General features: G+C 47.1%; 1 protein-coding gene across 1 annotated transcript in view; it reads right to left on the reverse strand.

Moving 5' to 3' along the window:
- SPACA6 (sperm acrosome associated 6) overlaps positions 1 to 13,979 on the reverse strand; it is a 47,625-nt gene that overhangs the window by 20,312 nt on the left and 13,334 nt on the right. The window contains exons 3-5 of the mRNA XM_030213363.1: positions 9,087 to 9,155; positions 8,903 to 8,926; positions 3,576 to 3,653 (exon numbers count right to left, since the gene is read on the reverse strand). Coding sequence (XP_030069223.1) covers positions 3,576 to 3,653; positions 8,903 to 8,926; positions 9,087 to 9,155 — 171 coding nt within the window. The remainder of the gene's footprint in view (positions 1 to 3,575; positions 3,654 to 8,902; positions 8,927 to 9,086; positions 9,156 to 13,979) is intronic.

The raw sequence follows: 13,979 nt of genomic DNA on the forward strand, positions 1-13,979 counted from the left end.
ATTAGGCCCATTGTGCATTCATGCCCTGTATCTCCTCCCCTCGCCCCTCCCCTCCATTGCACACCAACTTTCACCCTCAAATTTACCTCACATACACTCAGAACAGCAGAAAACCCCAACAACCCATCCCCCTCCCACTCTCCACCCCTCCCCCCCCCCGCCCTCTCCTATCCTTCCTAAGCAACCATCTCCCATCCTTCACCTACCTGAGACCCACAGGAAGGCTACCCTCACACATCCACCATCTCATTTAATGTAACATACATTCAATTCACCAAACAAACCCCTCCTCTCAACCGAGAAAATGCAAACCCTGCTATTTCTTCACCTAATATTGAATAAAGTATATTTGACTTGGCAGTCCATGTGTCCCATCGAGGTAGGAAAGGTACACTCTGAAATACCTTCAACCACATGTGGAGGACCCCTTCAATAAAATCCGTTGACCAAATATGCAGACATGAAAAAGACAAAATTCATCCACACAACTCAAGGTTTGATCGTGTCCTCATGCACTGTTACCCAAAAAATAATAGCCCCCAAAAGGCTTGCTCAAAGGGTCTCCCGCACTCCAGCTCCATTGTCCTTATTAATGGTGTCCAGAAATTTCCTCATCTCTGCAATCTCCTGAATAAGGACTGTTTGACCTCCGTGCCAGACTCGCAGTTTGGCGGGATAAAGCAGCGCAAACCAGATTCTCTTTTTATGCAACGCCATACACGTAGGTGCCATGGCCTTGTGCATCAAGGCCACCTCGTCGAGTAATCGTTGAACAGGAGCAACTGGTGGCCCTCATATTCCACGGAAGTTTGGGCACGAAATGCCTTTTGTAACTGCTCCTTCGCTTGCCAGTTAGTAAAATGGGCAATCGCTATTCAGGGCTTAGCATTAGGTTCACCCCTTGCACCTATACAGTGTGCGCAATCACAGAAAAAAATCGCTCTCACCCTCCAGAAGTCCCAAACATTCCTGGAGCCATGTGTCAAAGAAATAGTAAAGTTTTTAATCCATTACTGCTTCTGGTAATCCAATAACTCTCAAGTTATTTCTCCTGTTTTGATTTGTCAGACTTGTGAGTTCTTGTACCAAGTAGAGCGCTGTTAAGCCCGGTACTCGGACCAGGTTCCGCTTGGCAGCCGGACAACCCCGGGTTTCACCTGCGCTGACTGCCGTTCCCCAGAGGTTGAGCCCCTAGGTGTGGGCGGCCTGCAGGACTTACGAGACGGAGCAGGGAGCGGGGCGGTGAACGTAACGGCCACACAGGCAGCAGGCAAGAGAGTAATCCAGGCACAGGCAAAGTCAGTAGGCAGGTAGCAGGTCAAGAGAGTAATCCAGGTACAGGCAAAGTCAGTAGGCAGGCAAGAGAGTAATCCAGGCACAGGCAAAGTCAGCAACGAGGGACAAAGTAGAGAAGAAGCAAACTACTGAGCAAGTAACACCTACCAAAGTAGAAGCCGAAGCCTGGAGTCCAGGCAGAGCTCAGCTGATAAAGTGCTGGCGTCTGACATCAGCAGGGACCAGCAGAGAGAAGGAACACAGCTATAGGACAAGAGCAGGGGAAGGAGGAACTGGAAGACCAATAGGAGAGAAGCAAGGGAAGCCAGACAGAGAGAGAGCAGACCCAGGTGAATGGAAGCAAAGCAATCAAGGAGCCTGCAGCCAGAGAAGAACTACACACACATGGCTCAGGGCTGTGCCAGTCAAGTGTGTGTGTCGACGGGACCCAGCGCAGTCCGATGACGCCGCTTGCGTTGAGGTAGGGGACATGACACAATTCTCCTGCTCTTTTTTGTGGTCACACATCTTTCCCGCTTCCTTCTGAAGCAGAGCTATTTGAGATGCCATGGCCCACGCCTTGTCCTCTCCAACTGATACCCACTGTTCCACCTCCGATAGTCAGTGCACCTGGGAGTCAAATTTTTCATTAATTCCATCAACCGCTGACTACTTCTTAGTAAGTCGGTCTTCTAATGCTGCAGAGCTCTCTTGCACCCATTCGAGTGCCTGCATAGGTACTGGGTTCTGTGCCGGCTGCACCTCCACCATCTTGTTCATGCCCATCCTCTGCGGTTGCTTCGCTCTTCTCTGTGTCCTCGTGGGCATATCTCGGCAGAACTCCCTGGGTAAGTGCTGGCCAGAAGCCCAACAGCGAGGTGCAGGTCCAGATTCATCCAGGGATCCATTTACCAAAGTGAATCTTAGATATTTAGCTGATTTTGGCAGGTTATTTGAGGAGCCTCTCTCTCTTGCTGCCTCTCAGGTAGCAGACATCACGTGACCCCCCCCCCCCCCAAACTCCATTGTATGCTAACCTACCTCATACATATTCACTGTGGATATCTTGAAAACCTGATTGACTAGATGTGTCCCGAGGACTCGGTGGAGAACCCATGATCTACACATAGGCAATAGGCAATATCAACAGAAAAAAATATTCAAATAACAGTACATATTATGGCATAGTATGCTACTTAGAATGTCAACACAATACACAATAAAACATCTTAATATATAGCATAGAGTGTAGCACCTGATTCACTCAGGGCCTGGTACCATAAGGAAGAACAGGAGAGAAAGGGGCCAAATGGGGGATGAGGGCAAGACCTGGAAAGGGTTCTGGGAGAGGAGCTGAAAAAGTGCCATGGATGTGTAGGGCAACGAGGACTCTGAAAGGGATAATAAACGGATAGGACCCACAATGAGGAGGCCCCTTCCCACATTTTTGCCCTGGCCTCTGAACGCCTAGGGTGTAATTCTCTACAGATTGCTTAAAGTTAGGCGCCAGGATGATACACGCTAAGTGTGAAATCTATAACAGCAATTGTGCGTGCAACTGTCATTATAGAATACTAAAGCTGAGTCCGCATTTACGCACATAACTTTAGTCATGAGTGCTTATGCTAGTTTAATGGCTGACGTAAATGCTCGTGCCTAACTGTAGGCCAAAGCTCCCCAAACACTGGGCTAGGACCCTAAATGGGATTTAAAAACCCCACATTTGAGATCACGTCTTCGATGGGCTCTCCACAGGTGCATTATTATTCTGTATCACTGAAAAGGGGGAGGGGGTCACACAATTTTGTTTGGCCACTATTACGGGGTCATGGCCACAAAAAGATTGATAAGAACTGCTGTAGGCAGTTAGGCATGTAAATACTAGTGTTTTATATAACCCGTGTGTCTAACTGCCTAACACACCCCTGAGCTGCCCATGACAGGTTCACGCCCCTCTTGAAGTTGTGCACTCTGGAATTTGAGCAAACAACTTCTAGAATATCAGCTAAAGGCAGTTACATACTTAACTGTCAATTAGTACCAATTATAGCCAGTAATTGGTTGTTAATGCCAATTAGCAGCTAATTGATAAAGTTACGTGTGGCAACTGACCTTATTCTATAAGTTGCGTGTGCAAATTTGCATGCTATCGGAAATTTGAGCACGCAACTCTGTAGAATTAGGGGGCTAGTGCCCGCCCATATTAACCTTCAGTCCTACTGAAAAAATTAACCCTGTCTATGCCACTGCTCTAGTAGAGTTTACAGGATGTTATAGAAAACCTGAGTAATCAAACATACACTTGCAGTCTACGGGATAGCCACAATCCATCACACTGCATGATTCACATTTATAGAGTCTGGAATTCTTCTGATAACCTAGAAGATTAAGAAAAACAGGGATCTGGCAGAAGCTGAGAATAGTGAAAGCTATAGCCCAAAGTAAACTTGTAGGTACCTATTTAGTAACTCGTGATCAAATAGCACGCTTGTGCAGTAGTTTATCACGTGAAAATTTACTGTGTGATTCACTGTCCAAATGTTTATGCCTCCCTAAAGGACTGTAAGGTACATTCTGGTTTTGTCTCACCACAGCTTGGAGCACATAGATAGCAGGCTGCAATACAGAAAGTATACCTCCCTCCCCTTCACCTCCCAATCTTTTATAACATTTCCAGTTCCACCCACCCCCAATTCTTTAAAATAGTTCAAAGTCCCACTTCTCTGATCCCCTGATCCCCAATCCCTTAAAAAGTTCAGTCGCAAGTACCCTTAGTTTCCAGGTGCTTTTTGGCTAGGATCAGGCGACCCTCAGGGGGAGGAATGCTGGCTTCGGCCTAACCCCTGGTAAGCCTTTTCCTCAGCTGAGAGGTGCCCAGCTCTACCACTGGCTGCCTTTCAGGTGCTGTAGAGGACTTGCAGCTCATCTGCATATCCTTTCAGCCTTCTTTGGGGTGACTCCCAGGTCCGCTCTGATCCACTCAGGGCCTCCGCTCTAGGTGCCGCGCGCCGTTTTCTCTTTACATCTATTTTTCTCCCACTTACTCTATCTGTTGCTTAACACCTCAGTCACTACTCCTGGCCCCTATACACATTCTTTTCCTTGCCCTGTCGCTTCCTAATCTTTTCCCCCTCCCCCTACCGCTGTCTTGTCTGCTACAGGAACTCACTGCCCATCCATGTCCTCTCCCGTCCTGCTCACTACTACAATACCCTACCCACCCCCGTCCCTCACCACCTCACCATCTCTCCTATCCCCCTCCTCCTTCCTAGCTCTCAACATTCATCACTTCCTTCCTGCCATTAACCCATCCCCATTCCTCCTAAGTGCATCCCGTCTTCGTCGCCCTACCTCCCCCACCCTCCTCCGCATTCTCTTGCTCCTTCTCCTGCTATCCGCGGGAGACATCAATCCCAATCCAGGTCCCCCACACCTGTCCTCGTCCTATCCATGCAAACAATTCCGGGATGTCTCCAATCTCATCTCTATTCCCCTCCTCCCCCCATCTTCCCTCCCCTTCTCGTGTGCCCTGTGGAATGCCCGTTCGGTCTGCAACAAACTTTTCTTCACCCACGATCTCTTCATCTCCCGTTCCCTCCAACTGCTCGCCCTAACTGAAACCTGGCTCACCCCCGACGACTCTGCCTCAGCCATGGCCCTGTGCCATGGAGGTTATCTTTTTTCCCACACTTCCCGCCCAGTTGGCTGCGGAGGAGGAGTCGGGTTTCTACTTTCGCCCTCCTGTAGTTCTCAACCCCTCCTCCTACCACAGTCTCACTGCTTCTCATCCTTTGAAGTTCACTCCATCTGTCTATTCTACCCGCTGCCACTCAGAGTTGCAGTCATTTACCGCCCCCCCCCCCGATAAGTCCCTCCCTTCCTTCCTTACCGACTTCGATGCCTGGCTCACCGTTTTTCTTGAACCCTCATCTCCGTCCCTCATTCTTGGAGACTTTAACATACACACTGATGACCCATCTGACTCCTACGCTTCTCAGTTCCTCACTCTGACATCCTCCTTCAACCTCCAGCTGAGCTCCACCACCCCTACTCACAAAACTGGCCATTGTCTTGACCTCGTCCTCTCCTCTACCTGCTCACCCTCCAATTTCTGCACCTCTACTTTTCCTCTCGCAGATCATCACCTGATCACCTTCACACTTCATCACCCTCCCCCTCAGTCCCGCCCAACACTAACCACTACTTTCCGGAATCTCCAGGCTGTCGACCCTCCCACCTTATCCTCTTGTATCTCTAATCTCCTCCCTTCCATCATGTCCTCGGAGTCTGTCGACAAGGCTGTCTCTGCTTACAATGCCACTCTCTCCACTGCTCTGGTCACACTTGCACCATCCATCTCCCGTCCCACAAGGCGTACTAATCCCCAGCCCTGGCTGACCCCTTGCATCCGATACCTTCGCTCCTGCACCCGTTCTGCCGAACGCCTCTGGAGGAAATCTTGCACCCATACCGACTTCATTCATTACAAATTCATGCTATCCTCCTTCCAGTCCTCCCTATTCCTTGCCAAACAGGACTATTACACCCAATTGACTAATTCTCTCGGCTCCAACCCTCGTCGTCTCTTCGCCACCCTTAACTCCCTCCTCAAAGTGCCCTCTGCTCCCATCCCCTCCTCACTCTCTCCTCAATCACTAGCTGACTACTTCCGTGACAAGGTGCAGAAGATCAACCTTGAATTCACTACCAAGCCACCTCCTCCTCTTCACCCTTTAACCCACTCCCTCAACCAACCAACCCAGGCCTCCTTCTCCTCTTTTCCTGATATCACCGAGGAGGAAACCGCCCACCTTCTTTCCTCCTCAAAATGCACCACCTGTGCCTCTGATCCCATCCCCACCAACTTACTAAACATCATCTTTCCTACTGTCACCCCCCCCCCCCCCCCCATCTGTCATATCCTCAACCTCTCTCTCTCCACTGCAACTGTCCCTGACACCTTCAAGCATGCTGTAGTCACACCACTTCTCAAAAAACCATCACTAGACCCTATCTGTCCTTCCAACTACCGCCCCATCTCCCTCCTACCCTTCCTCTCCAAGATACTTGAATGCGCCGTTCACAGCCGTTGCCTTGATTTTCTCTCCTCTCATGCCATCCTTGATCCGCTTCAATCCGGCTTTCGCCCTCTACACTCGACAGAAACAGCACTATCTAAAGTCTGTAATGACCTGTCCCTTGCCAAATCCAAAGGTCATTACTCCATCCTCATCCTCCTCGACCTATCCGCTGCTTTTGACACTGTCAATCACAACTTACTTCTTGCCACACTGTCCTCATTTGGATTCCAGGGCTCTGTCCTCTCCTGGTTCTCCTCTTATCTCTCCCACCGCACCTTCAGTGTACATTCTCAAGGATCTTCCTCCACCCCCATCCTGCTCTCTGTTGGAGTTCCTCAGGGATCTGTCCTTGGACCCCTTCTTTTTTCAATCTACACCTCTTCCCTGGGTTCGCTGATCTCATCCCATGGTTTCCAATATCATCTTTATGCTGATGACACCCAGCTTTACCTCTCCACACCAGACATCACTGCGGAAACCCAGGCCAAAGTATCGGCCTGCCTATCTGACATTGCTGCCTGGATGTCCAACCGCCACCTGAAACTGAACATGGCCAAGACCGAGCTTATTGTCTTTCCACCCAAACCCATTTCTCCTCTCCCTCCTCTCTCTATCTCTGTTGATAACATCCTCATCCTCCCCGTCTCATCTGCTCGCAACCTCGGAGTCATCTTCGACTCCTCCCTCTCCTTCTCTGCGCATATCCAGCAGATAACAAAGACCTGTCGCTTCTTTCTCTATGACATCAGCAAAATTCGCCCTTTCCTCTCTGAGCATACCACCCGAACACTCGTCCACTCTCTCATTACCTCTCGCCTTGACTACTGCAACCTACTCCTCACTGGCCTCTCACTTAGCCATCTATCCCCCCTTCAATCCGTTCAGAACTCTGCTGCACGTCTTATCTTCCGTCAGGACCGATATGCCCATATCACCCCTCTCCTCAAGTCACTTCACTGGCTCTCGATCAGGTACCGCATACAGTTCAAGCTTCTCCTACTTACCTACCAATACACTCGATCTGCAGCCCCTCATTACCTCTCTACCCTCATCTCCCCTTACGCTCCTACCCGTAACCTCCGCTCACAGGACAAATCCCTCCTCTCACTACCCTTCTCCACCACCGCCAACTCCAGACTCCGCCCTTTCTGCCTCGCCTCACCCTATGCGTGGAATAAACTCCCTGAGCCCATACGCCAAGCCCCCTCGCTGCCCATCTTCAAATCCTTACTCAAAGCCCACCTCTTCAATGTCGCCTTCAGCACATAACCATTATACCTCCATTCAGGATATCTAGACTGCCCCAACTTTACATTTCGTCCTTTAGATTGTAAGATCCTTTGAGCAGGGACTATCCTTCTTTGTTAAACTGTACAGCGCTGCGTAACCCTAGTAGCGCTTTAGAAATGTTAAGTAGTAGTAGTAGTAGTCTCCCTGGTGGGTACTGGGGGAGCAGGGGTACTCCCCAGTCGCTCCTGCCCTGGCAGCATCTTTTGTAGAAATGGAGACAACTGACCACTGTTGGTTATCTTTGTGGCACTACCACTAGGGTTCATGAGGGGATTGGAACCGAGGGGGGGGGGGGTTTGTATTGAAGGAAAGGTCTGGGGGGAGGGGAAAATTGGAATTGGGCAGGAGGGGCAGGAGGTTGACTGATCTCTGTATGCAGGTCCTGGCTGATATTCAGCCGGGACCCATATTAATCCTGGCAGCAAACTCTTGGCCTGTCAGTCCTGAATATTTAATGCCAGTGCCCGGACATTGCCAATACTGAGTATCAGCTGTGGTGGTTAGCGTTTAGCCTTTTACCATCCAAGTTCAGTAAACCCTTCTGGTTGGAATTGCACCTTCTGGCCTGGACTGAATTATTGGAAGGAAGGAGTGCGCTGAATGAGTGGATTTACTGTGCTCTCTAGTCTTCCAGCTTTTGAGCCCAAATCCCAGTCCAACCCCCCCCCCCCCCCTCACACACACACACACACTTTAAGTAAACCAGTAGCATAGCCATGGGGGAGGGGGCCTTAGGGGCCTGGGCCCTCCCAAAATTAAGGCGCTGTCTTCTGCTTTGGCTTGTGGGGGTCCCCAAGACCCACCAGCAGAAGCCCTCTTCTAACTGAAGCCTGCAGCATTTCCTGGGCCAGCACCCTCCCCTCCTCCACATGCTTGTTTTTTGTGGAACTGAGCATGTGCGAGGGAGGCTTGTCCTTGCTCATATGCAAAAAACAAGCATGTGCAGGAGATGGGCCTCTCCCATGTATGCTCAGTTTTGTGAAAACCAAGTATGCATGGCGACAGCGGCGGCACATGAAAAGCGCCAGGTTTCGGCTGGAGGAGGGCTTGAGGGGCTTGGGGCTGCTCAGGTATGAGGGGTCACGTGGGAGGGAGGGAGGCAAAATTTTGTGCCCCTCAACTTTGGGCTCAGGCCCAAAACCTAAGGTCTGGCTACACCCCTGATAGTAACCTACCTGATGTTCACCAGCCAAACAAGTGGTGCATTTCCATGATTTTACAAGCCCGCCCTAGAAATGTGTAGAAATCATACTCACCACAGGGTGGAACACAGAAGACAGCTGAAAAAAGTAAAGAGAAAGAGAGAGTACAATGAGACAGCAGGATCCCCTTGGAACAAATGCTGTTTTGAAATGCACTCTGCCTCTGTCTCAGATGATAACAGATGCTGAGTATTAGAATGAAAGAAATAGAAGACAGGAAGGATTTAAGAAAAGAGACCTTTTGGAATACTTTCCAGCTCAGGCTTAATCTTCCTTATTTCTTCTGGGATGTCCTCTGTGAAATTTCCTAGAGACAAAGAGAAAGACAGATAAGTTAAATAAAGAAAAGACTAACCCCCCTGTTTACTAAGCCACGCTAGTGGCTGCCGTGCTCTAATGCCGACATAAACCATTCACTTTGAATGGGCTCTGTCGGCGTTGCTACGGGGCTTAGTAAACAGGGGGGTAAGTTCCTTGTATTAGGGAACTCTTTCAAGCCATTCACAGGAGCATCTTTAATCATTAATAACGTAGTATTTCAGTTAGAGCAACAGATTAAGATATTAGGGGTCATTTTGATGAATCTGACTTTTGGCCCACATGTGAATAGTGTGATAAAATAAGGATTTTATACGATGAAAAAATTACAAAGAGTAAGGTCAAATTTGAGCTTCAATGCACTTTAATTCTAGCACTGTTGGACTACTGCAATGCAATATTTGTGAGCTTATCAGAAGGTCTACTGAAAAAATTACCGACCTATCAGAATATTGCAGCCAAACTAATTTGTAGGTCATCTAGATTTGAGTCACTCTCCTTTATGTTTTTTTTTTAATTGCATTGACTTCCTGTCAGGGCTCGTATTGTTTTTAAATTGTACACCCTGACTTTCCAGATTGTACATGGTTTACTCCGGCTTATTTAGCTGACCTCGTAACTGTGGCAGACAAAAACAGAGCCCTGTCTGCTCGAATACCATTGATGTTGCAGTACCCCAGTCCTAAGGAAACTGTTTATAAAAAACTATTTTTAATGGATATTTTCCTTATCAATCAGTTAAATGGCAGAGCTCCTTTCCTTTGGAGATAAGATCAACTGCTCACTATCATTTGTTTAGGAAATAACTTCATAGATGGGGATCCCACCTTTCCTTTTACTCTCCCCCAAACCTTTGCCCCAACCCCCCCCCCCCCAACCGTTTTTACCCCTTTAAAACTCTAACAACAAAATGAAAAGCCATTACAACTTAGTGGTGTAAACAAAGGCTGCAGCTTCTTTATTGTTAACAAATTGAAATGTAACCAACATATGACAAAAACAACCTGAGCTACATCAAAAGGACCCAACCAAATGTTACACTCTACAACCACTCGCCCCTTCCAGCAAAGTGTTGTAAAGTCTCCCTGGCCCCGCCTCAGCCAAGCAAGGGCCTGTGGTGCTGGCATGTCCCTCCATTCCCAAAGTTCACCCGGGTCACCTGACTCTTTGCTTACCATCCAACTCAACCCTCTGAGCCTCAGGTCCCGCCCGCTGTGACAGAGGCCACACCCGAGGCAGCCTAAACCTAGGTATCTAAAGTCGAGAGGGAAAGAAAGTTGTCTCTGACGAGCAGGAAAAGGCTCTGCTTTTCTGGAGGCGTTCCTTTAAGTACTCTTGCCCTCGATCCTCCCCCTCTGGAGTCGAAGTCGTGCTTCTCCAATCCCGCTCGCCTGTGGCCTGGCTTACTTTCAAAAGGCCGTATTGCAAGCCAAGCCGCTGACATCCTTAACTCTTGGCCTTGCCTTAACCCTTCCTTCTAACCTCCCTCTCAATTGCTGGAAAGGAGGGCCCCCATCCTTCACTTATGGGGCGCCCTCCAGACAGGCTGTCAGGCTCGAAAAGCACTTAAAACATATCTTTTTAAGAAGTTCATTGAATAATTTGTTTTTTTATTAATTGATTTAACAATCTCTGGGAATGCCCAACTTGTTTCTTATTGCCGCATGGAGCTCTCATGGTACTATGTAGGATACAACAGACTCATTGTATTGTATTGTATTGTTTATCTTCTAAGTGCCTTACCCTGTAAAGTACAAACACAACATGGACAGCTGAAGAGCAGATCTTTACAGCTTCATGTAGATGTAACCCTAATACATGTTAAAGCGTGATTACAGCATGCACAACTGAAAAGGGGTTATTTATGTGATCCCTATGCAGACATCACACTAATATATATAATCCTAATATATATAATCAGGAACACAGCTGAAGGTCAGATCTTCAGAGCTCCATGCAGGTGTCACTCTAATACATGTTAAAAGCACGATGACAGTATGTACAGCTGAAAACTGGATCTTTATGAGATTCTTATGCAGGCATCACAGTGATACATATCTAACATAATGAGAGATTCAACAGGTTAAATCTGCCTGAATTTCTCACTGCTGTTCCCTAACTGCTGTGTCAGCAGGAGCGGCCTGAACATTAGGCAACCTGAGGCAGGGGCGTGTGGGCGTGTTAGGGGCATAACTCAAATTTACGCACGTTGTTATAGAATTCGGGGGAATGCAACTACATTTTGGCGCAGGTATTTACAACAGATTTTCAGTGGTATAAATGGCCACGCCTAAATGTACGCATATTCCTCCAGCCTATGCAGTATTCTATAAACCATGTCTTTACTGTAGATGTGGTTTATAGAAAAGCGCTTTGTGCATTATTTTAATGTGCCTACATTTTCGATGCCATATACAAAATTCAGTCTTGTGGGCCAGATTCTATATAAGGCACAGTGAGTAGTGCACGTTAAATTGTGCGCATGGCCAGTTTATACACACTACTCAAATGAGGTATGAGCCAATTAGTCATGATAATTGGCCGATAACAACCAATTATTGGCAATAATTGGAATTTACATGCACTTATTTTTAGGCATATTCTAAAAAGAGGTGTGCATAAATTCTAATGTGCATAACTAAAAAGGGGGTGTGGCCATGGGAGGATTGTGGGCGTGTTGGGGCATTACTTCAATTTATGTGCATTGTTAAAAAAATTTGGGGGAACGCGCCTACATTTAGGTGTGGGTACGTACACCATATTTTCAGTGGTGTAAATGTCCACGCCTAAACTTAGGCGCATTCCCTGGTCCTATGCACTGTTCTATATAGCGTGACTAACTTTAGGTGCTTTATATAGAATAGTGCTATGTGCTTTAATCGGAAGCGTTTTCTGGTGAGGCACTGTTTCTCATTTGGGAAGATACAGCATTTTATACAGCCGGGATCTTGACATCATCTTTAAGTCAAGCAGTTTTTACTACAACCAGACAGATTTGTTTGACCCCTGAGGTAGGCTTTTGTGTCAAAACATGACCATGTCAGGTCGTAGGTAGTTTTTATGATTTTTATAATAAAGACGTTTATATTTTGACATCCTCTTTGGATTCCTCACTCCTTTCTTCAGCTGCTCACGTTTGTGTGAGGTTTTTCCCTCCTTTTTTTTGTTACCTTGAATATCGACATTATACAGATAGCTGCTGGCTGTGACCACATCCTACATGTATTTAGCACCACTGCCTATCCATATTTTAGTGCTGAATCTGCACATTTATTTAAACTCTTTGGTTGACATTTTTTAAAAATGTGATCGCTTCCATCACTGAAAATTGATTCAGCAATATTTTAAAATGGGCCAATGCAGAAAGCCATGCGGATGTCCGAGCACATGGCTTAATACTGTACCATGCAGAAAGCTAAGTATATGCAAATTTTATGTTTGCAGATATTGCATGGTAATCGGGGGTGGGGGGATGGTGGAAGGACACACAAAGGTTTCTCAGTAAGTGTGGTTTGTTGTGCACATGTCAGAACAAAAATGAAAGTTTCAGCGCACAGTGACTTTTTCCATGTATACATATAAGCCTGGCAAAAGCTACTTGCACATAAAGGACCAGATAATAGAAATGGCGCCAAAAATTTAGCACTGATAAAATTTGGCGCTCAACGCTATTCTATAAAGTGCATTTCAAAATGAGCACTCAACTTTGGGTGCCAAATTCTTTGGGCATCAGGGCTTATGAGAGCTGAAAACTGGTGTAAATCCTGGTGTGCAAATTGGGAGCAGATCCTGGCTATTCTGTAACACTGCATGCATGTTTTGTGAATGCCCCTGACTTGCCCGTGCTGCTCCCATGACTTCTTTGTGGCAGTTAAATCTTTTAAAAAAACTGGCACTAAATCCTCTCCACTAACCCTTCTAGAGTGCCCTAGGCCTGGCAGAAACGTTTTCCCACTGTCTTTGCGTCAAAAGCCAATGTTCCTTCTCTGCACTGCTGCAGAATACATAATGGCCTCATTACCATACATTTTAATGCTGTGTGTGGTCATGTCGTCCGCTCAAATTAAAACCTGTGCTCAACCCTTCTCTTCATTGCTCAGCCATTAATGTGCACGTACAGCCCACGGTAACCTGCGGTTAGGCTCACGGTAGCTTTCTATATCATCCCCAGAAGGTGATGTCAGGATAAGAGGTGCTTAAAAAGTGTAAAAATATAAGTGAAGTACACTACAAATAGGACAAGAAAGGACCAGAAACTGACCTGTCGATGTTTTGATATGACGTCTAAGTCTGACTTTGGACGTTTTACACAAAACGTCCAAAATCCGAATAGGAAAGAAGGTAATTTTTGAAAAAGAAAAATATCTTTTTTTCCCGCCGACAATACTATTTCGAACAATGTTTTGTGCTTTGGACGTTTTGTTTTTTAGTTCATTTTTGGAAAAAAAAAAAAAAACCCTAATAAGTGCAAAATGTAGAGATTCATGCCATTGGACTGTAGGAGCAGCCAGAATTTTTAGTAGACTGGTCTCCCAGACATCCCAGGAGAGCAATGGGGCACCCTAGAGGGCACTTCTGTACAATTCCTAAACATGATGTCAGGTACACATCTCACCTTTGCTCCCTTATCCTGTCTCCTGAGCCATCCAAAACCCACTACCCCCACTTTACACAACTACAATAGCCCATATGGGTGAAGGGGGCACATATATGTGGGTACAGTAGGGTTTTGGTGACTTTGGGAGGGGTCACAGTTTCCACCACAAGTGTAACAAATAGAGGGAGATAGGGACCCAAGTCCCCCACCCCATAG

Source organism: Microcaecilia unicolor, chromosome 8 (genome assembly GCF_901765095.1).
Source record: "Microcaecilia unicolor chromosome 8, aMicUni1.1, whole genome shotgun sequence".
Lineage (NCBI taxonomy): Eukaryota > Metazoa > Chordata > Amphibia > Gymnophiona > Siphonopidae > Microcaecilia > Microcaecilia unicolor.